This window comes from Octopus sinensis, linkage group LG29, assembly GCF_006345805.1.
Source record: "Octopus sinensis linkage group LG29, ASM634580v1, whole genome shotgun sequence".
Taxonomy (NCBI): Eukaryota; Metazoa; Mollusca; class Cephalopoda; order Octopoda; family Octopodidae; genus Octopus; species Octopus sinensis.
Genome location: NC_043025.1, coordinates 15,328,618 through 15,353,121, shown reverse-complemented (window position 1 = coordinate 15,353,121; position 24,504 = coordinate 15,328,618). Strand labels below are relative to the sequence as shown.

At 40.9% G+C, this 24,504-nt stretch overlaps 2 protein-coding genes and 1 long non-coding RNA gene across 4 annotated transcripts in view; 2 read left to right on the top strand and 1 right to left on the bottom strand.

The window, feature by feature from the left end:
* The window catches only part of LOC115226145 (F-box only protein 8-like), a 32,618-nt gene extending 20,763 nt beyond the window's left edge, over positions 1-11,855 (top strand). For both annotated transcript variants that reach the window (XM_036514919.1, XM_029797139.2), the window contains exons 5-7: positions 4,470-4,588; positions 7,889-8,073; positions 11,433-11,855. In XM_036514919.1, the coding sequence (XP_036370812.1) occupies positions 4,470-4,588; positions 7,889-8,073; positions 11,433-11,671 (543 nt within the window). In that variant the 3' untranslated portion in view covers positions 11,672-11,855. The remainder of the gene's footprint in view (positions 1-4,469; positions 4,589-7,888; positions 8,074-11,432) is intronic.
* Positions 10,991-24,504, bottom strand: part of LOC115226081 (huntingtin-interacting protein 1) — a 151,992-nt gene continuing 138,478 nt past the window's right edge. Inside the window, exon 34 of the transcript XR_005004267.1 lies at positions 10,991-11,009. The gene's annotated coding sequence lies outside the window, so the exon portion shown is untranslated. The remainder of the gene's footprint in view (positions 11,010-24,504) is intronic.
* The window catches only part of LOC118768431, a 10,624-nt gene continuing 2,568 nt past the window's right edge, over positions 16,449-24,504 (top strand). The window contains exons 1-2 of the long non-coding RNA XR_005004273.1: positions 16,449-17,101; positions 23,399-23,407. This is a non-coding gene — a long non-coding RNA (uncharacterized LOC118768431). The remainder of the gene's footprint in view (positions 17,102-23,398; positions 23,408-24,504) is intronic.

The window sequence follows — 24,504 nt, the reverse complement described above, 5'->3', positions numbered from 1 at the left end:
CTGAGCACTGTACACAATTATTATTATTATTATTATTATTATTATAAAACACACACACACACACACACATGTATATAAACGCTCGTTGGTGTGTTCTGTTTGTATTTGGTCGATGGGCGCGTTGACAGGTAGACAATAGAATGCGGTGGCGATGGCGATGGAATATTTCTCTGTATAGAGATACATGAGTAAAAATTATGGGAAGCTAAGAGATAGAGTGAGTGAAAATGTTCTTACATTAAATAACGGGAGTGGACTACATGAAGGGGAGTAAGAGAGGGAAAGGAGGAAATAGCGTGAGTGAGGATGATGGCCCCTAGCAACCACACCTTTTAAGATAGGGATTTCTAAGGTAGCCCACGCGCATCGTCACCTCATTCTACATGTCCCTGTAAATTTTGGAGCGAATCGGACGGGACGTAGTGGCATTGAAAGCGATCCAAGCGGTAAAAACGCATTTCAGTTTTATATATATATACTAGCTGAAGGTGACCCGCTCTACGCGCGGGTAAGAGTGTGGGTGTTACTTTCTGTTGCTTCCTTTCAGCACGTAAAAAGCACCATCCGAACGTGGCCGATTGCAGCACCGCCTTGACTTGCTTCTGTGCCGGTGGCATGTAAAAAGCACCAACCGATCGTTGCCACTGCGAGAACCCCTGGCACCAGTGCCGGCGGCACGAAAGAAGCACTCACTACACTCACAGAGTGGTTGGCGTTAGGAAGGTCATCCACCTGTAGAAACACTGCCAGATCAGACTGGAGCCTGGTGCAGCCTCCTGGCTTCCGAGACCCCGGTCACACTGCCCAACCCGTGCTAGCACGGAAAACGGACGTTAAACAATGATGATGATTCTCCGTATTTGTTTCTCTCTCATTTTCCCACTCTCTTACTTTTCTTTTCTCTCGGACTCTCCCTCGCTTTCTCTTACTCTCTATCTTTATCTATCTCTCTCCAACAGAAGATCTTGAGTAAGTTGAGAAATAAAATATTTAGAAAGATCAATCAGAAATATGAGGCAGTGGCAATGGAAAGGTCTGCTTGAAGGCAGACAGCAAAACACTAACATTTAAAAGGGACAGACGAACTTGCGAGCTGAATAAAAATAATAAAATATTGGAAACCAAAGTTTGAAGGGATAGAATCTGAGGATAGTAGAGTCACCATGGCTGGCATTTGTTAACGACAGACAGCAACGTAGTGACAGTTTAACGGCTGGCGTAAAATTTGGAACTTGATGTAAAAGAAAATTCGTAAACACCAAGTTTTGAAGCGATTCTCACCATGGCAAGCATTCAAAACTTCTTTATCATGGACGGCAACACATTGACGATTAAAAGGCTGGCACAAATTTTTTAGCTTGATGTAACAGAGAATTCCTAAACACCCGCTCCTTGAAATTTTAATCCCCTTCCAGCCCCATTTAGACCCCTTTTCACATTTTGGTTAATATAACCCGATTTCATTCGGGTCTACTGGGGCCACATTTTATAAGATGAGGAATTTTGTCCTGGAGGTGACGCCTTTCATTTGAGGAACAAAATAGTTGTCATGCAAACTTGTCAGCACCGTTAACATAGGTGTGCATATTTTGAGCTGAATCGACCGACTACGTAATGCACACATTATATATATATGTGTATATATATATATGTGTGTGTGTGTGTGCACGCATTATATATACAAATGTATACAAATGAGATATATATCTGTATAAATTAAATTAGAGATAAAACCACTAATAGGCAAATCAAACAGTGAAAAACCAAAAACAAAAACATAAAAAAAGAAAATATAACATAGAAAATATATCTATATATATAAAACTGTAGTTGTGTGAATGTGTGTCCCCTTCGATTTAGATTCCTAACTACTCCCACATTTTGCAATGCAGTTTAACCAAATTCGGGTATCTTATAGTCGTGATTCATATCGAGCCCGTCTGGGTATTAGCACGCGTCTACGATGAGTCTACGATTTTAAAAGTAATTTAACATCATTTTTTATTCCATTTTAATGCATAAAATGCATCGTGTGTCGATGGCGGCGGAGTTGGCGTCCATGCTCACACCTGCACCTGTGTTGCTTCTCCCCTTTCTTCCTTCCCTCGTGAAGCTGTGGGGAAGGGAGTGTAAGGAAATCAACGTCGTAATGCGTTGTGAAGGAGACCAGCGTTCTTTTAGAACAACGACTTGATGGCTTGAAGGGGCCAAAACAGAAATCGCTAAAAAAGCTGAAACAGATCCACAAAAACGGCAAAAACCGCCACACAGGGCAGGTTTCCTGTGCAAACAATTTGCACAACCGAATGTTTTAGTTGTTGCACAAATCTTTATATATAAAAGTAAGGTTGTGTGTCTGTCTCCTACGATTTAGATTCCTAACTACTCCCACATTTTGCGTTGCAGTGTAACCAAAACCGGGTATCTTATAGTCTGATTCATATCGAGCCCTTCTATGTATTAGCGCGCGTTTACGATGAGTCTATGATTTAAAAAAAAAATTACCATCATTTTTTATTCCATTTTAATGCATTTTTCGCTATTATATAAGGGAAGTAACTCTCTAAAAATGTCTACGATGAGTCAACGATTTAAAAAAAAATTACCATCATTTTTTATTCCATTTTAATGCATTTTTCGCTATTATATAAGGGAAGTAACTCTCTAAAAATGTCTACGATGAGTCAACGATTTAAAAAAAAATTTACTATAATTTTTTATTCCATTTTTAATGCATTTTTTGCTATTTTTTTGCTATAACTCACTAAAAATGCTTATATAGTTATTTCCCTTACAAACCCGAGCAACGCCGGGCGATACTGCTAGTAAAATATAAAATTGAAAACTTTAAATTATTTAAATTGAAAATAAAAATTATTAAATTATATTTATAATTTGTTTAAAAATATATATAATTATGAAAAAGTATGAAAAAGTTTAATATACATAAATACAGATATATTCACTTTGTATATATACATTATATATACATATTTATATATAGAACACACACACACACACACATATAAATGAACGCAAGAATATCTGATTCATAATATTTGTTCTCATGATCGTGTGTTGATTGTTGGTGACAGACATATACTTCAAAGAACGCCGCCGAATTGATAGGAACGTAGGAAACAGAGTCAGTGAAAAAGAAAGGAAATAGCGATAGTGACAGATACTTTAAATAACCGTAGTGGACTTCTGAACGTTATGAAGAGGAGTAAGAGAGGGAAAGAAGGAAATAGGGTGAGTGAGGAAGATGGCCCCTAGCAACCACACCTTTTAAGATAGGGATTTCTAAGGTAGCCCACGCGCATCGTCACCTCATTCTACATGTCCCTGTAAATTTTGGAGCGAATCGGACGGGACGTAGTGGCATTGAAAGCGATCCAAGCGGTAAAAACGCATTTCAGTTTTATATATAGATATATATATATACTTTATAATTAGGGTTCAGCAAAGATTTGCTTTACCACATACCGAAGTTTAGAAATAGCAGCCAGAGAACCTTAGCTATTTCCTTTACTTTAAAAAGAGATTCCCGGACAAAAACAAAGTACACGAAAACAATCCATGTAGGCAGAGATGAAGAATAACGAAAAGGTTCTCTGGCTGCTATTTCTAAACTTCGGTATGTGATAAAGCAAATCTTTGCTGAACCCTAATTATAAAATATTACTTAAGTTCACCAAGAAATAGTCCTTTTTCATGCTGGATTCTACTTGGTGAAATTATTGATTAATTAATTTTACCCTTTGTTATTATTGATTATATATATATATATACACACACACACACACACACACACATATATATATCCTGTATATCAGTGCTTCAGAACCATTTTTTCCCCATGGACCCCTTTTGATTTCTATTTTACTTGGGTCGAGCATTCAATGTTTCAAAATACTTTTCTATTTTCCTTATTTTGTGTATTGGTCAAGCATTGGACCTTACAGAGGCAATGACGAATGACCGACACCTTTGGCTTTATGCCAGGCGTGAAGAGAAGACCCATCAAGCCAAGTAAGTTTGTAGTTGTGGCAGATACTGGTGTCATGCAAATGGCACCTGTGCCAGTGGCACGTATAAAGCACCCATTACGCTCTCGGAGTGTCCAGCATGGACAGCAGACATTAAATGAAGATGATAGAAGCAGAACTGATTTATTATGGATAAATTTAACAACAAAATCCCACCATGGGCCCTGGTTGTGGACCAATGCTCTGCATCTCCTCTATATATTTTCTATACTCTTTTACTCTTTTACTTATTTCAGTCATTTGACTGCGGCCATGCTGGAGCACCGCCTTTAATCGAGCAACTCGAACCCGGGACTTATTCTTTTGTAAGCCTAGTACTTATTCTATCGGTCTCTTTTGCCGAACCGCTAAGTATATATTTTATATATTGTCTATATATTCTCTCCCTCATATATATATATTTTTTTTTTTCTCCACCAGGGAATGGACTATTTATTCCGACAGAGTCTGGTTGATGACAATCCTGTGGCCATCGCTAACTTCCTTCACTCAACAAAACGGCTCAACCCAGACATGAGGAGGGAATTCCTTTACAAACGGTAAATAACCAGATATTGTGGTGGTGGTGGTGGTGGTGATGGTGGTGATGATGATGATAGTGTTTGTGTAGTGGTAGTTGTGGTGGCAGTGGAGATGGTGTAGGAGTAGTAGTGGTCTTGGTTGTGTGGTGATAGTAGTAATACTAATGTGGTGGTGCTGGTGTTGGTGTTCTCTTAATTTTATTGAATTTAGAGTGTGACCACCATTGGTTCACAGATTTCAGTAGTAATCTGGAATGGCTGTGGTATCAAAGGTTCCTCAAGATCAATGGTGTACCTGTATGTACATGTGTGTGTGCGTGTTTGCACATATATATATATATATATATATATATATATGGAATTTGTAGTTGTGGTACCAGTGCCGGTGGCACATAAGAGAACCATCTGAACGTGGCCGTAGCCAGCACCGCATCGACTGGCCTCTGTGCTGGTGGCACGTAAAAAGCACCATCCGATTGTGGCCGTGCCAGCCTCGCCTGGCCTCCGTGCCAGTGGCATGTAAAAAGCACCATCTGAGTGTGGCCGTTCGCCAGCCTCATCTGGCACCGGTGTCGGTGGCACATAAAAAGCACCCACTACACTCATGGAGTGGTTGGCGTTAGGAAGGGCATCCAGCCGTAGAAACATTGCCAGATCAGACTGGGCCTGGTGCAGCCTTCTGGCTTCCCAGACCCCAGTTGAACCATCCAACCCATGCCAGCATGGAAAGCAGACGTTAAACGATGATGATGATGATGATGATGATATACACATATATATATGAAAACATAAGCAATATTATTCTCTCCAAATATTCATTTCTTCCCATGCCATTGGCAAAAAGGGGCAACAAACTTTCTCTACACATCCCAATCACTTGCCTTTTTTTTTTGTGTAGCTCAACTCGGGCCAACTCCTGTTGCTATCATGTTGTCCCCTAATATACCACGCCACGTCTTGCCCTTGATCTCTTTCCTCCTACTGGCATCCAATCCATCACGATGGTAGTATGTCCTGCTCTGGGTAATTGAAGCATATGGCCAGTAAACCATATCCGTTGCTTAGTGACCACGTCCTGCAAACTTCCCTTGGTACCTCTTTGTTTCTCATTCTGCCCTGGCAAGAGATGCCCAGGATTGAATGTAGATGGCGTCACTGGAACATGTGCAGCAATTGAGGGGCCTTTGCTGCCTTTCTTTGATGTGGATGGCTGTTGATATAACACAACCATCTTACAAACAATAACTCTGAGCACCTTTTCAAACTCCACCCGTCTAACACCCGTGGACATATTAGAAAACAGCACAGCTCCCATGACTTTAGGAAACATTTCTTCACGCTGAAAGTTGCTGAAGCATGGAACAAACTGCCGGCATCAGTTGTTAGTTGTCGGAGCACTGCATCCTTCAAAACTTCCATGCTTTCTGAGATTCGCCAACACTACACCTGATTTTCTCCCCTCCATACACACACAAGCATGTATCTGACTGATACATTGTTCGCTTTCCAGACATTTCTACATTACTGCATATGCTTTATATGTACTTTCTGACAAGTTGTGGTGCACCTGAGCACTGTATACAATAATTTCATTATTATTATTTTATTATTATATGAGGGTTGGCTGAAAAGTTCATATGCTGACCAAGATACTTTCATAGAATGGGACCCAATGAGGTTTATTTCCCAACATAGTCCCCTTTGCAGTCCACACACTTCTTCCATTGGTGTTGCAGTGCTTTGATCCTATTGCTGAAGGGGGCATTTGCATCCCCAAAAGCTGTGGCCTTCACCTTACCTGCAGGTGAGGAGGGGTGTTTTCACTGCATGGGTTGTCTCTGTCTCTGGCTCAAAGTGATGAAGCCAACACTCGTCCTGGGCTAGGAAACGGTCAAGGAAAGCAGCTGTACCTGCCTCAGACAATGTCAAATTTTCTTGTGATGTGATCAGGCCGGTGCATTTCATCGGGTCACAGAATATGCTAATTACATTGGCTCCTTGATTTAGAGTCAATTGCCTGTCACCCCTCATGATCAATGTCTTCCTCAGTGGTGGTAGTCGCAGGATGTCCAGACATGGGGTCATTTTCAAGACTCTCCCTTCCCCTCCAACTTTCAGCTGTCCCCTTTTGCACTGTTGATAAAGCTGGAGCATCGTCAATATGCCAGTTACTTTTGAAGTCTTCTTTGAACAGTAGGATGTTAGTTTACCTTGGAAGAAACAGTTATTAATAAGAAGAGGGTTGAAATAAATGCATGCAAGAGTTCACAGCTTCAGCATCATTCCTCCATCATCATTCTATGACCTTTTCACCCAACCCTGTTCACTGCAGCTTCCTCCTCTTCTGGCTTCAATCTCCTGACGGTGATGTAGGGATGTTTACCATAAGTGTTCTGGTGGTAGTAGACTGTTAGTGGTGACTGTATCAGAGAGGATGGTGGGGATCCTAACTCTCTCTCTCTCTCTCATGCTTCAGATATGTGGAGCCCCCTTCAGAAGCCTGATGTCTGAACCATGAAGTCCTACCTTCAGCTCCCTACTCTACTCCCTTAAATGTGCCCTTAAATATGGTTTCTGATTACAAATATTTTGGGTCATACAGATCATCATCTGGAAAAGACTTTCTAACTAGAAAGGGTATGGCCTGGTCAGCCTGTAATGACATGCATAAGATCTAGTCATCAAATCTATGAGAGACTTCACACTTGAAATCTTCAAAGCCACAGTCGAACCAATTCTACTATATGGCTCAGAAACCTGGACGTTATCAAAGAAGCTTGAGAGGTGGTTGGATGGAACCTTCACTCGTCTCCTTATGAGAGCTCAAAACCTCTCGTGGAAGCGTCATCCAACCAAAATGCAAATATATGGGAAACTACAACCTGTGTCATCTCTTGTGAAAGGTAGGAGAGTCCAGTTTGCTGGACATTGTTGTAGAGCTGAAAAAGAGGTAATTTCTACTCTTCTCCTCTGGAAGCCATCTACTCGCGATACCAGAGGGCGCACACTCTCCTACCTTGATGTAATCTCCAGGGATACAGGCATCCAGCAACAGGACCTCCGTAATGCCATGATGGACCGTGAAGTCTGGCGTAGAATGGTAAATTCCATTGTCTCGACCACGGTCGAACAATGATGATGATGACTCTACTCATCATCTCAGCATGCTCTGATGAGAGGATAGACCGAGTGATTGTTGACACTGTTGAAGTTGGTGAATCTTTTGTCAGATAATTAGCAAATTTGTATTTAATAGTGCTTAATTACGAATTGATAATTGATTTTCTACTTTCTTTCTTGCCATTAAATCACTTTCAGGCGTGATGTTCTTCATTATTTAATTCGGCTACAGAACTTACACAGCCTATTTTTGCCGACAGCGCTTCGACAGTTTTTCAGTGAAGTTTCTGCTCCAGGTGAACGTGGAAGTTACCTGACCGACATGATAGAGATGTTCTCTGACCAGTATTGCCGCTGTAACCCAAACCTAGGATTGTCTAAAGGTACCCACTTAGATTTTATCTGACTCTCTATGGGGGTGGTCGGTGGATTTGAGAACGTCTGTATTTCTTTTTTCTATCTTTTATTTGTTTCAATCTTTGAGCTGCGGCCATGCTGGGGCATTGCTTTGAAGTGCTTCTGCTGAAAAAAATCCCAATATTTAGTACTTATTTTATTGGTCTCTTTTGGGATGTAAACAAACCAATACAAGGTGGTAGGGGAACAAATACAAGGACACCCTCATATATATGTAGAGTGCCAAATATATATATATACATACATATATGTATGTAGAGGCGCAATGGCCCAGTGGTTAGGGCAGCGGACTTGCGGTTGTAGGATTGCGGTTTCGATTCCCAGACTGGGCGTTGTGAGTGTTTATTGAGCGAAAACACCTAAAGCTCCACGAGGCTCTGGCAAGGGGTGGTGGTGATCCCTGCTGTACTCTTTTGCCACAACTTTCTGTCACTCTTTCTTCTGTCGCTCTTTCTTAGCCAGCGGGGTGGCGTCATTTGAAGGCTAAAACAATGCGAAGCGCATTGTGACCAGCGATGTGTAACATCTGATAACCTGGTCGATCACGGTGATCACGGTGATATACATATATATTTAGCTCCATTGTCTACCTCTAACCCACCCCACAGTATGGACTTTGCTCCTTGTGATTTTTGGTTGCTTGCCAAGCCAAAGGAACAGATGACAGAGGCTGTGACAAGGGTCATGGACGCCTTCACTTTTGCAGGGCTTCCTTGGGGCCTTCACAAAGTGGCTGGCACACTACAAGTGCACTGAAGTCAGAGGATCCTATTTGGAAGGAGATTAGAATTTTGGATTTCTTTGAAATTAATAAATGTTGCTCTCCAGACTTTGAGAATGCACTTTGTGTGTGTGTGTGTGTGTTTATCAACCCCCCTCTCCACTTGACACCTGGTGTTGGTTTGTTTGTGTCCTCGGTAACCTAGCAGAATGAGAGACTAGGTACCAAACTTAAAAACTTACATAATTACTAGGGTTGATTTGCTCAACAAAACCCTTCATGGCAGTGCTCCAGCCTGGCCACAGTCAAAAGACAGAAACGAGCAAAAGCGTGTGTGTGTCTGTTTGTGCCATTTATTCCTTAAAAAAAAAAAAACTGAAATAGTAAATCTCTGAAATGGTTTAAAGATCTTTTCATCTCCCAATGAATAGAATATGGTGGCCCTGTTTCTGCTCTCCTTTTCTTACCATCTTTCATTCTTTCTCACCAATGGAGGGAGAATAGAGAGATGGCTGGGTGCTTCAGAGGTTTACTTCTCAACCACATAATCATAGACAAGCTCTGATCAAAATGTATCAGGACTGGGGCTATAAAAAGAAAACAACTCCTGTCACTCTGGCATTTGATCTCCTTCAAAGTAGACCCCTTCTGAAGTCCCACACTTTATCCCGCATCGTTTCTATTGATGGAAGCATTCCTGGGACTCCTTTTCTGGGAGAGCAAGCAGCTGCCTCGTCACATTCACTTGGATTTCCTCAATGTCTTTCAAATTTCATTTGATTTTTGCCTTGGTCTTGGGGTCATACCCCCAGACCCACGATTCATGATCTGTCAACCGTTTTCAAAAAGTTTCCCTTTTCCTCAACACAAGGGATCCAACACAGCTGAGACCCAATCTTTCAAATTATATTTGATTCTTGCCTTGGTCTTGGGGTCATACCCCCAGACCCACGATTCATGATCTGTCAACCGTTTTCAAAATGTTTGCATCTTCCTTGATACAATCAAAGAGATCCTACACAACTGAGACCCAAACTGCCTTTGGTTTAAGGATTCTAGCCATAAACCCATCACAACTGTTTTCAAAAGTTTCCCTTTTCCTCAACACAAGGGATCCTACACAGCTGAGACCTGATCTTCCTTTTGAAGTGACCACACTCTACACACTTTCCTTCCAAGCATTGCTATAAACAACGGAAGTGAGTGAGAATGTGTGTGTGTGCAACAATGTCCAAGGTCAACCTGTGCTGAGCAGCTTCTTTCTGTATCCTTCAGCTCTGTTGACTTTTTTCTGATACCCTTTAATCAGATTTCGTATGTTTGTGTGTACCCTTATCTCGATATCATGGGACAGTTGTGCATAAGCATCACTGTCACTTGAGCAAGGTCGTTTTGTTTCCAGTCATGCCTTGCCGAAAAGTTACCTTGCTTGGAAACAGGTGAGGGTTAGTGACAGGGAAAGCGTTTCGGTTGTAGAAAATCTGCCTCAGTAAATTCTCTCCGACTGAGAAAAAGTGGGTGTTAAACAGTAATAAAAATCTATGGCATGTTCTATCAAAGTCTTCAATGCACAGAATATACAGGTACACCTATTTAATTCCTTAAAATTATTAGCACATTAAATTAATTAGCCTCACTATTGGTATTTTCAATATCATTAATCATAATAATATATTTATCATAACTATGACAACACTTTCATTGTAACTTCTAAAATTTTTTTGATAAAAATAACTGTATACCTACTTCTGCAACACCCCACCCACTGTATATTTTTATAAAATATAATATTTACATTGTCAACCAGTTTCACTTGTGCTAACTATGACATCGATATTAGTGATAATCTTACAACAGCATGTTATCAGTTTTCATTCCATGTTAATAGGACGAAGGGTATTTTGTAAATGAATGAGGAGGTCATTAGTGATTCTTATAATTAGCAGCAGGGGAGGTAATTACCATTCTCTTTTAAGGTGAGTTGATTATATTTAGATTAAGATGTTATAAATCTATGAATTTCATTTGCAAAGGACTGGGGCGATTTCAAATGAAGTGATTTGCTCAAGAAATACAATGCCCAGCCAATCTAGGAATTGAAATCATGATCTCACAACTGTGGTTGCCACACACCTAACTACCAAGCCACGCACCTTCACACACACACACACACACACACACGTGTGTGTTCGTTTTGGTTAAACCCTTTGCTGGGTTATCAGGATATGATGCTGGAAGCATCTTCAGTTTCTCTCCATCAAATCCACTCACAAGACTCTGGTTGACTCAGGGCGATAAGATGCAATGCATCAGGATTGAACTCAGAACCATGTGGTTCGGGAGCCAACATCTTGCCACACACACAGCTACATATGACAAGCTTCTTTTAGTTTCCATCTCCCAAAGCAATAATAGAGGGCACTTACCCAAGGTGCCACTAAGTGAACCAGCAGGGTGTGGTTGGGGAGCAAACTTCTTGTTTACCCACCCAAACGTGCAAGGTTTCCGTTGGCCAGTGGTGGAGAAGAGGCACAGGGGAAGCCTCGTGTTTCCAAATTTTGACCCATTGTTTCCATTCTAGTCTGTTGTTCTTCTCTTTTGCAGACACTGTCTTCATTCTCTGTTTCTCCCTCATCATGCTCTCCGTCGACCTCTGCAGCCCTCACGTCAAGAACAAGATGTCGAAGCGTGAGTTCATTCGGAACACGCGGCGGGCGGCCCACGAGATCCAGGACGACCTCGCCGGCCACCTCTATGACAACATTTACCTCGTTGGACACGTAGCCATTGCTCAGAAAGCCATCACAGAGGACCACACTCACAGTTACCGCATTATCACATGATGTTTAATATATATACACTCACTAACTGAATTCCAGACAAAACACTACACACACTTGTCTGTGTGTCACTCTGCGTGTGGGTGGTTTTATATATGTGTGTGTGTGTGTATTGTAATGTATGTATATATATATATATATATCTATATATCAAACTTACGTGTGTGTGTGTTTGTGTATACAGTTATATCTTGTGTGAATATATAATATATATATATATATTATATATATATATATATATATATATATAAAATTGTGTATTAATTGTGTATGTATACATATAGATATATCTGCATTGTAAATGTGTGTGTGTATAATTATACATATATATATATATATATATATATATATATATATATATATATATATATATATATGTACACACACACACACATTTAAACTTCCTCTCTGTCTCCTTCTGTTGTGTTTCTCCTTCTCTTCCACTTTTAGTCTTTATCTCTTTTGTCATGTGTGTATATATATATACACTCACACACACACATCTATCTTTTTATAACTATTTAACTATTTTTTGAAACAACTGTAGCCATCACATGACCAGAGTGACTGCTATTACTACTACTACTACCACCACCACTATTTCTGCCACACCATTCCACCCCAACACATGGCCACCACCCCTGCTATTGTCGCTATTTTAATTTTGATGTCCCAAACCCCAATAGTTATTGCTCCCACCAGCACTCTTGTGTGTCCTCCTACCACCACCACCTCTGCCACCCACCCCCACTATTCCTGCCAACTCCACCACCATCGCTACTCCTGCCATTCCTCCCCCTCTACCACCACCACCACCACAAGCTCTACTGACACATTCAACATAGGCATCGTCTGCAATGAACTTTATCACACCTTACTCTGGCCCCACAATCGCAAATACACAGCGTAGACGTCACATGGATTTGATCTCAGAACACCACAGCATTTGTGACAAGAGCTGCTTCCGTTTATATTATTGTGTGTGTGTGTATATGTGTACACACACATATAATGTATACATATGTGTGCATATATATATATATATATATATACATACATACACACACACACACATCTGTGTGTGTGTGTGTGTGTATATATATATATATATATATATATATACATATACACATTTGTGTGCATATATATACACACACACATACATCTATGTGTGTGCATATATATATATAGAATGTATTTGTGATTTTGTGCCTCTGATGGTTACCACCATCATCATCATCATCATCGTTATTGTTATTACTGAGTTCAAATTCTGCTTAGGTCAACTTTGCTGTTCATTCTCTCTGGGTCAATGCCATTTTTACATACCTGTAATCAACCAGCCCCTAAAATTTCAGGCCCTGTGTCATTATTAGAAAGAATTATTTGATGAGGAGAAGTGGCCCCTTGCTGTGTTCCCAGTTTTTCTCTGTCTAAACCCCATAAACCCTCGACTGCCAATCCTTAATCCCACCTGGTACTCCTGCTCCCTTGCTTGCTTCTGTTCACACCCTTTTCCCCTGCCACACACACACATACCATCTCCAATCCTTCCTGGCCCACCGCAGACCAAAACAGTCCTTTGTCTCTTCCCACCGATGTGATGTGATGGCTTTAATTCTGCTTTTCTTTGTTTTGGTATTTCTTTTTTTTTTTTTGCATCCCCCCCCCATGTATACTGCCTCCTCTCTCTCTCATCTTCCATTGTTGTCACCCTGAGGTCTCTGCAACGTCTACCTAGGGGTAAAGGGACACCACCAAATCAGCATCTCGCTATGTTCCACCCCTCTCCCTCCATCATTGCTTTTTGGGAAACACTCCAGGAGCTTTGTGCCAGCAGACATTCCATCCATGACTATCCTATCTTTATGTCAAGCTTAGTACATGTGTATCTAGGACTACGTTATTTAATTTGTTTAGCCCAAGATCAGTCCAGATCCAGCAGACCTATGGTCAAAGATGTTCCAGCTGTGACCACCCTGTCTTAATGCAGCCATAGTATATCTCAGACTACATTATCTAATGTGTCCTTCCCTGTTTTTGTTTAACCCCAGGTCAGTCCTGATCCAGACAGGCCTATGATCAAAGATGCTCCAGCTATGACCATCCTGTCATTTATTCTGGCATAGTGTATCTAGGACTACATTATCAAATGTGTCCTTCATTAGTGTTGTTGTTTAGCCCCAGGTCAGTCCTGATCCAGCTGACCTATGATCAAAGATGCTCCAGCTATGACCATCCTGTCTTTTATTCAGACATTGTGTATCTAGGACTACATTATCCAATGTGACCTTCCCTGTTTTTGTTTAACCCCAGGTCAGTCCTAATCCAGCAATGGCTATGTCCTATCTATACGTCCTGCCTTGTTGTTGACTGCCACAGGTCAATCCTTGTCCAGCAAACCTGTGGACATAGACGTTCCACCTGTGACCACCCTGGCTTTTATTTAAGTGTAATTGCATGTATGGCAGTGTGTGTGTGTGTATATATGTGGTTGGTTATAAAGGTGATCCTTTGGTGGTGGTCTCTCCCCTTTTGGTTGCTGTTGTCCTCACTTCTGCCCCCCCATCCTAAACCCGTTCTCTTTCATCACAGACATAAAACAACAGCGGCAACCACAACATGGTAGTTGTGGTGGTGGTGGTGGTCAGTGAAAGAATATTCGATATAAGTTTTGCTTCAACTGTCTTTCTAAGGTCCTTGCCTTTGGGCTGTGCCCCAGACCAACACCTTCGAAGTATAAAGACAGAAACTGGTGACATCTGTTGCCTATGGGTGTACGTGTAAGTGCAGGCATAGTTGTGTTGTAAAAAGTTTGCTTCCCAACAACAAGGTTCCAGGTTCAGTCCCACTGCGTGGCACCTTGGGCAAGTGTCTTTTACTATAGCCTCAGGCTGACCAAAGCCTTCTTAGTGGATTTTGGTAGACGAAAACTGAAAGAACCTTGTCATGTGTGTGTACTTATATATGTGTGTGTGTGTGTGTGTGCTTGCTTATGTTTTTGTTTTTACATCCCTGTAACTTAGCAGTTGGGCATAAGTGACCAATAGAATAAGTACTGGGGGGTCAATTCATTCATCTAAAGCTCTTCAGGTGCTAGCATAGCCACAGTCCAGTGACTGAATCAAGTAATGTGTGTATATATTAGTTATTGTATCAACTAGTTTGTTGGATGTTATACACCACTGGTCACAATGTGCTTCCTTGGTTTGATGTAGCTTTCGGATGAAGCCAGCCTACTTGTGAGGTGGTCAGACTAACATTGCTCCAGAATGGGATGCCAGTCCATCACAGGCTTACACACTTTACAGCCAAGTGGGATGAAGAAACATGGAATGACACGTTTTGCTCAAGAACACAACACACCACCCAGTCAGGGATTTGAAGCCGTGACTATGCAGTTGTTAGTGCAACACCCTAACCACTTAGCCACCTGCCTTTACACGCATGTGTGTATACATACATATCATAATCATCATCATCGTCCGATTAATGTCTGCTTTGCATGCTAGCATGGGTTGGACGATTTGACTGAGGGCTGGTGAACCAGGCTCCAGTCTTGATCTGGCAGAGTTTCTACAGCTGGATGCCCTTCCTAACGCCAACCACTCCGAGAGTGTAGTGGGTGCTTCTATGTGCCACCGGCACGGGGGCCAGTCAGGCGGTACTGGCAACGGCCACGCTCGAAAGTTTTATACATACATATATATATATGTGTGTGTGTGTGTGAACTCCCCCATAAACACATGTATATACAATTACACTCACACAGTCCGTCTTTCAATCTGTGTAGACCTTCCAGATACAGACAAGATTACAATCAGCTCTCGCAGCCAAAACCTCGCTGTTGATGATGGGTCGTTCCTCTTCCTCCAACCATCATCATTACCCATCGCTGCATCCTCCTCTCTCTTTTTTTCACCACTGTCATCACATTTGTATTCAATGATTGACCAGTCAAACACTCGTGACGGCAAATTAAGCAAATTACCTCCCTTTGAAATTGTCAAGTTGGGGTTATCTCCCTTAGAGCTAGACTTCCCTAGGATGTTCTTCAGGTTGTAAATGAAAATTCTGCCCTCTGCATCACCCACAACTAGATGGTCCTTCCCTCCAGACATGTAGACGTATGGTTCATCCATGACCTGGTACTTGAGACAGGTAAACAGATTGACTTCAATTCTACTAGTGCCGTAGCAGGGGGTGCATGATCAGTAAGGTTCCAGAGGTATATATATTTTTCTTCGACACACTTAGAGGCCACCGTGTTGTCGTCCACCAAAACCAAGCCATCGATGCATTCATCACTGGAATTCGTTAACTGTGGCAAGCAGAATCTTGCCAAAGGTTTGCTCTGGAATCTTTAAACCTCCAACCATACACACACACAGTCCAATCTGTTTGGGGGTGGGTGTTAGGAAGGGCATCCAGCCATAAAAACTGTACCAAAACTGACACAGAAGTCTGGTGCAGGAATGCCAGCATAGATGGTGGACAGTAAATGATGATGATAACGATTACATATATATATATATATACACATTGTCTGGGAGACTCTTTTTATAGAAGAAGAAATAGCTAAATTCTTTGGCTGCTATTTCTAAAAGTTCAGTATGTGGTAAAGCAAATTTTTTTGCTGAACCCTAATTATATAAAGTAATGTTTAAGTTTACCGTAAATGGTCCTTTTACATACTGAACACTGTTTGGTAAAATTATTAATTACTAATTAGTTAATTAATTTTACCCTTTATTATTATTGTTATATATATATATATATATATATATATTGTAATGTGCACAGTATGAAGATTTGAGCTACAAATAGTGTTGTTGTTTGGAGACATGGGTCTGGTTGAGTTTTTATAACACCCCTTGTGCCTCCAAGCAATCTGTCGGCTCTTTTCAATTTGCAGATCAGGAAGCAAATCCAAAGAGGAATCAGAAGAGAAAAACGAGAATTTAGATTCCATTTCCACATCTGCCTTTTTGTTTTTCTTCTCATGATTCCTCTCGTACCAGTGTCCTGATTTTCAAACAGAACAAACAATGTGCCCAGAGCCTGAAGATTGTTTGGAGACAAAGTGCATTATAGAACCCTACCGAGAACCCTGTCTCCAAATGCAAAAAACTATTAGAGCTCTTATCTTTATATTGTGTACATTAAATGATATTTACCTCTCACTGGAATTTTTTTTGTTGATCTTACATTAATGAAAATAAACTAATTTATATATATGTGTGTGTGTTAAATAGTAAAAATAGAGGGATTAATTAATTAGACTTAGGCAAACAAACAGTCAAACCAAGCCTAAAATATTTAAGGCAAACTACTCTGAGTATTGTAGGTCTACCTTAAAATCTGTTTTATTCTTGTTTACTCTATGTAATGTGTGCTCTTTGTGTTTGTATGTATGTATATTATTATGTGTGTGTCATCTATACACTTGTATGTTTGTCTAGTTGTACAAATATGTGGAGGTTTTTAACCCTTTAATGGTTATTCTGTCAAATGAAATACAAATTCAATTTTAATTAATCCTGCATTAATTAATCTCACAGCTTTGAAATTTCAATGATGTCATCTATTTTTACAATGACATTGTTGGGTAAGTGTGAGAAGCCAGATCTAACAATTTTGAACATAAAACAGAAATTCAGGGCCAGATAGGGGCTGCTTTCAATGATAAAAAGTTAAATATATACTTGTATGTGTGTGTGTGTGTTTATAAATATATGTTTATATATACTGTTGTATTCATGTAGATATATATATATATGTATATTTGTATAAACAGATATAGATGTGTGTGTTTATACAAACATTTAACCCCGGGTGGATTGTGCTTCTCTCACACATTCAAACAAGAACAGCTTGAAAGGCAGTGCTCCAGCATGACGGAAATCTTTGAGAAGAACTGATCCAGGAGAACAGATGGGACAGAGAGAGATTTGAAGCCCTTGTCTCTGGAACAGGGGATCTATGGACAGCAGGGGGGGAGGGGTCATGTCCAGCATTGAGGACAGGACATTGAACATTGTAAAAATGAAAACAAATAATATTAATATAAAAACTGTGTTTTTTGGCATTTATGTTAATGTATGTGTGTGAGTATGTTTTATATATGTGTGTATATATTATTCATATAGAAATACAATAAGAGGCTTCCAAATAAGGAAGCGATGTGCTAGAACACAAAAAGGGATAAATTCACGAAAGGAATGTAAATTAAAAACATTTACCATCTCAGCTATATCCCAGACCGAACGGTTAGCTGAGATGGTAAATGTGTTTAATTTACATTCCTTTCGTGAATTTATCCCTTTTTGTGTTTCTAGCACATCGCTTCCTTATTTGGAAGCCTTTTTTTGTATTTCTATATGAATAATATATAGCAGTGCTTTTCAACCAGGGTTCTGCCAGTACAGTCCAGGGGTTCTGCAAGAAGTTACAAAACTGCTAAAATCGGCTGTAATTTTTAATTCTCCTGTGCAGATATGTGTGCGTAAGACTATTAAATTATTGCACAGGGGTTCCTCGAGCCAGTGAAATGTTTTCTTGGGGTTCCACTCCTGCAAAAAGTTTGAAAAGCACTGATATATAGTCTAATGACTAATTCGTCTTTTGTGCTAGGTCACTGGTAATAATAATTTATTTTTATTACCCTATTTTATTATATATACACACATTGGGGTACCCAAAAGAAACCAGAATTTTGCAATGTTATTTTATTCAGTTTTACATGTTTACACTTTTATCACCTTCAAAGTATTCTCCTTTTGAAGCGTTGAGTTGGTCCGGTTCCTTTTTCCACTATCGGAAGCAGTCCTGGAACTCTTGCATGAACTGATCTTGGAGGACCTTCCCTGAACAATTGACAAACTTGTTGATATGACCAGATCTGTAGATGGTGCTAAGTCCCCTCTCAACTGAAGAACAATGTAGTCGACAGGGCCATTAGAGAAAAGAAACAGGCATTGAAGGACTGGAAGAATGGTGGTAGCAGAGAAGGGAAGCTAGGAGACAGGTTTACTTAGCCAGAGGGGAAGCAGATAAGAAAAAGTTTGGCAATGTCCATTGTCATGAGGACCAAAGACTTAAAGTGTTTCATGTTGCAAGACAGTGTGTGTGAGAGAGAATCGTGATGTTGTAGGAGAGAAATGTGTCTGCATGGATGATGGCTCACTTGCGTTTGATGATGCTGCAAAGAGAGAGACTTGGAGATGCCACTATGAAAGATTGCTAAATGGGAGAAGAGAGTTTGCTGAATGTTGACCCAACAGAGGGACCAGCATGGATGATGGCTCACTTGCGTTTGATGATGCTGCAAAGAGAGAGACTTGGAGTTGTTGGTGTTAGGAAGGGCATCCAGCTGTAGAAACATTGCCAGATCAGACTGGGCCTGGTGCAGCCTCCTGGCTTTCCAGACCCCAGTTGAACCGTCCAACCCATGCTAGCATGGAAGCGGACGTTAAACGATGATGATGATATACATAATTATAATTAGGGTTCAGCTAATTGCTTCACTACATACCAAATTTAGAAATAGGAGTTAAAAATTCCTTTTTCTGCTACTATAAGAATCTCTATGATGGTAAACATACTTTTTTACGAAGGCAAATATTATACTGAAAGAGAGAAATAAGTAAAATTTAAATTACTTTCATCTCGAAACGCGTATATAATGAAACCTGGTCGTGTTGATTCATTGTTTTTCTCTTTGCCTTCGCAAAAAAGTATGTTTACCGTCATGGAGATACTTATAGTAGCTGAAAAGGAATTTTTAACTCCTATTTCTAATTTCGGTATGTGTTGAAGCAATTAGCTGAACCCTAATTATAATTATGTAGATAATTTTACCTATAAAGGTTATTTTAACGTACTGATCTACTTGTAAAATTATTAATTAATTTAATTAATAAATTTTACTCTTCTATTATTAACTTAAAATTATATATATATATATCTATAGAAATACATCATCATCATCGTTTTAATGTCCACTTTCCATGCTGGCATGGGTTGGATGGTTTGCCTGAGGTCTGGCAAGCCAGAAGGCTGCACCAGACTCCAAGAGTTTCTGCAGCTGGATGCCCTTTCTATACTCTGAGAGTATAGTGTGGGCTTTATACGTGCCACCGGCATGGGTGCCAATCAGGTGGCACTGTCATCAGCCACAACAATGATTTCACTTGACTCAACAGGTCTTTGCAAGTGCAGTTTATTGCCCAATGATTGAAGGATACTCTTAAATGGGCTGGTTATGCTGCACTGGCATAGGCCACAGTTATGGTCTCGCGTGGCTTGCCAAGTCTTCTCAAGCACAGCATATCTCCAAAGGTCTCGGTCACTTGTCATCGATTCCATGAGGCCCATCATATGAAGGTCATGTTTCACCACCTCATCCCAGTTCTTCCTGGGTCTACCTCTTCCACAGGTTCCCCTCAACCGCTAGGGTGTGACACTTTTTCACACAGCTGTTCTCATTCATTCGCAACACATCACCATACCAGCATAGTCGTCTCTCTTGCACACCACATCTGATGCTTCTTAGGTCCAACTTTTCTCTCAGGGTGCTTACACTCTGTCATGTATGCACACTGACATTACACATCCAACAGATCATACTGGCTTCATTCCTCGTAAGCTTACGCATGGCCTCAGCAGTCACAGCCCATGTTTCACTGCCGTGTAGCATGGCTGTTCATACACATGCAACATACAGTCTACCTTTTACTCTGCACGGGAGGTCCTTTGTCACCAGCAGAGGTAAGAGCTCTCTGAACTTTGCCCAGGCTATTCTTATTCTAGCAGCTACACTCTCGGAGCATCCACCCCTGCTACTGACTTGGTCACCTAGGTAACGGAAGCTATCAACTACTTCTAGTTTTTCCCCCTGACGTGTGACAGAAGCTGTTTTCTAGACATTTTGTATTTATTGCCACTCACAAAAACTATCTTCCCAGTTAGCCTTCCTTTGATATTGCTGCACTTCTTATGCATCCATAGCTTACACTGGGTACATCTTCTGGAGTTTCTCCCTATGCCTTTTCTACAGATCTGGCAGGACCATCTACCTGAAAGGATTTGTGATTTGCTTGCTAAGACTTTGGTTCTTGCTAGATTGACTCTAAGGCCCTTTGATTCTCCTCTAGTTCTCCTCTAGCACGGTCATCCTGTCTTGAATCCCTGTTATTTGCCTGGTGGGCTATGATGAATAAGAGGGGGCTGAAGACCAATCCTTGGTGAATCCCTACTTCTACCTGGAATTCTTCACTATACACATTGCCAACCCTCACCTTTCTGACAGCATCCCTGTACATGGCTTGCACAGCTCCATCTATCCCTAGTTTCCTCATTGACCATCAGATACGTGATCGGAGGACCCTGTCAAAGGCTTTCTCCATGTCAACAAAAGCCAAGTACAGAGGTTTATCTTTGGCTACGTATTTCTCTTGCAGCTGTCTCACCAGAAATATGGCATCAGTGGTGCTTTTCCCTGGCACAAACCCAAACTGCATCTCATCTAGGCTGACTCACTCCCTAATTAGTTGGGCTATGACCCTTTCTGTAACCTTCATTACCTGATCCAACAACTTGATACCTCTATAATTATTCATATCTAATGCATCACCATTTACCTTTGTAGCAGTTGACTATTATGCTGCTACACCAGTCATTGGGTATGACTCCTTCGTGTATCACCTGGTTAACTATACAGGTGACCAGGCTATAGCCAACACTGCCAGATATTTTGAGCATCTCTGTGGTGATTCCTGATGGACTGTGGGCTTTCCCTGTCTTCATACCCTTAATTGCTTTATCTACCAAGGTAGTGTAGTGGGTGCTTTTCACGTGCTAACGGCACAGGTGCCAGACGAGGCTGGCTAACGGCCACGATCGGTTGGTGCTTTTTACATGCCACTGGCACGGAGGCCAGTCGGGGCGGCGCTGGCAACAGCCACATTCGGATGGTTCTTTTACGTGCCACCGGCACTGGTATCACAACTACAATTTCCACTGATTTTTGAGTGATTTCAATTGATTACACTTGCCTCAACAGGTCTTCGCAAGCAGAGTTTTGTGACCCAAGAAGGAAAAATATGCATAAGTGGTCTGGCTATCCCAGGTATATATGTGTGTGTGTGTGTGTGTAGCGGTTAAGATTGATTAGGTATACAATAATATGAAATGTTGGAGTCAGCAGTTGTAACGATAAAAATTTGTTGTAGGGTGTGAAAGATGAACAATGCATGAAGTTTTAGGAAAGTATTTACTGTTACATTGAAAATACGTTAACATGACGGGCAGGTTATAAAATCTGAGAGCATGCGAAAGAAAATTAGATGTAGTAGAATTTTTCTCAGTGTAGTTTTGTACACACGTTCTTTTAGCAGTAAGCCACCGATAGCGATAGAATGATGTTGTACGAGAACAGATAGAGTTGTCTGGTTGTGGGACGTTGTCTCACAGTTGCTGACAGTAAATTTCATTTCTCTCACTGACCATTGTCTTTAGTAGCTGCCGTGATTGGGATCATGATTCTAGGGTTCTGCTCCCTAACTAAATGGGATAGCTGTCTCTGACTCGATTGTCATTCTCTAACTTATTGAGTTATCACGAGCTGACTGACTAACTGTCATTTTGCTGGGGGTTCTTGCTTTTATAACTATCCAGAAGATAAACATATCATTGAGAACAATGGGCTTCGTTGGTGGTACTGTGATATATCTATTCTAGCTTTTGGTGAAGTAGAAGAGGTTAGATATGGTCAAGTGGTGAGGACATTATTTCGGCCTAGCTAAGGCATCTGGAATATGTAAAAATGCTCTCAGAGAAAAACCATTGTTCTACCGTGAGAAAAGTTCTGTTGAAGTGTCAATATAAATTCAGCTATGGTGGATCAAATCCACTTCATGCTTGCAAGATTCACTACATCACTCGCCTCGCCTGTGAGGTTCCAGGTAAGGAAATGAACGATTGAAGGAGAGAAAGAAATGCATGGCTGAGGATCGTTGAAATGCATGGCTGAGGATCGTTGAAATGTAGAGGGGACAGTTTTCTCTTCAGATTAGTTCGAATAGCAGTGTCGCTTTGCAGGCCAAAATGTGTGCAGTCAGTGACTGGGCAGTACAGCAAATGAGCACGTGTGCGTGCATGAGCATATTCTCAATCCATGATATGAAAGCTCTTCCTGCAAGATTGCATGCAGTATGTGAAATGCCTGGAATGTTTTTACAAAGTGAAATGCGTCTGGTGCTGTTGTGGTTAATTGCTGAGGTTAGCAAGGACAACAGTGTAAGCATGCTGGAGTGATGCACGAAACATAATTTTCTCTATTAATTTCGTGACCAAACGGGGGGGAAATTATGTCTAAACATGAGTGCAGAGCATGTGAATATCCGACGTGCTTTGAGTCAGGAGAAGAACTGAGTGGACGCAGACATGTTGCAAAACAAGGCAGTGTGTGCAACAGGGCTTGCAAAACTGAGGCTAATGGTAGTGCATTGATTATGAATACAGTGTACAGTACTGAATATGCCAGTGATTAAGTCAGTGTTGAATATGGCCGCTGGTGCATGAGGTGTTATATGCATCAAACGTGCAAGAGCAAAAGTGTGGCATGCTGCACGTTGTAAGGGACAAACAGCATGCGTGACTGACCTAGGGTCTTACAGAGATGAGTTGTGCCTACAAGGGCGCATTGAGCATGGAAAACAAGCGAGAAAGGCATGTGTGGTGCATGAATGTGACAGAGTTAGCATGTGTGTGTATGAATCATGTGTGAGCAAGGCCAGGCGCTGAGGAAAGGTGCAGGCATGTGTATATGCAACAATACATTTTCAAAGTGAACGAGCAAAAAACATACATGCAAAATGCAACGTTTGACTGAAAGAAAGTGGAAATGAAAAACATGAATAAAATTGAGAAGGCATGTAAATGAAAATTCAGGTTAGCATTGGTAGTGTTGATTAACTGGGGGAAAGCAGCACCAAAGTTTCCCTTTTCCTTTCTCCAAAGGGCTGGAATGTAACCCCATCACACTTGTGTTTCCAGTATAGCAGGAACACAATCTCTGCTGGATTCCCATTTAAAACTGTAAACACACAGAGAAAAATATAAAATGCTAAAAATAGACAACCAATCATGTTGCAGCTTTGAAGTCACATGTGTTTATCACTCATTGTTAATGGTGACCCTTATAGCTGTTGCATGAAGGCACATGGCTCAGTGGTTAGAGCGTTGAGCTTACGATCGCGAGGTTGTGAGCTTGAATCCCGGACTGGGCTATGTGTTGTGTTCTTGAGCAAGACACTTTATTTCACGTTGCTCCAGTTCATTCAGCTGTAGAAATGAGTTGCGGTGTCACAGGTGCCAAGCTGTATCGGCCCCTTTGCCTTTCCCTTGGATAACATTGGTGGTGTGGAGAGGGGAGGACGGTATGCTGGTCTTCCATAAACAACTCTGCCTGGACTTGTTCATGGGAGGGTAACTTTCTAGGTGCAATCCCATGGTCAGTGTCATGACTGAAGGGGGTCACAACCTATAGCTGTTGTTTACTTTAATAACAAAAAATAGAAAAAAATTTCAAAATCATTAGAGTAGAAAGCATACCTCACAACTGCTGGTTAATGAGATGGTTGTGAGGTGTAAACAATTTTGAGTAGGAATCGGAAAGAGAAATATAAACATGCAATGCACTCTGGATTTGTAAAATAAAAGAGAAAAACAAAAAAACTATGCGCATATCAAACAAGCTACATGATGACCAGACAAGTTACATCATGCCACATGTGACCACTCATGCAACTTTGCTGCAATTGGCAAATGAAATG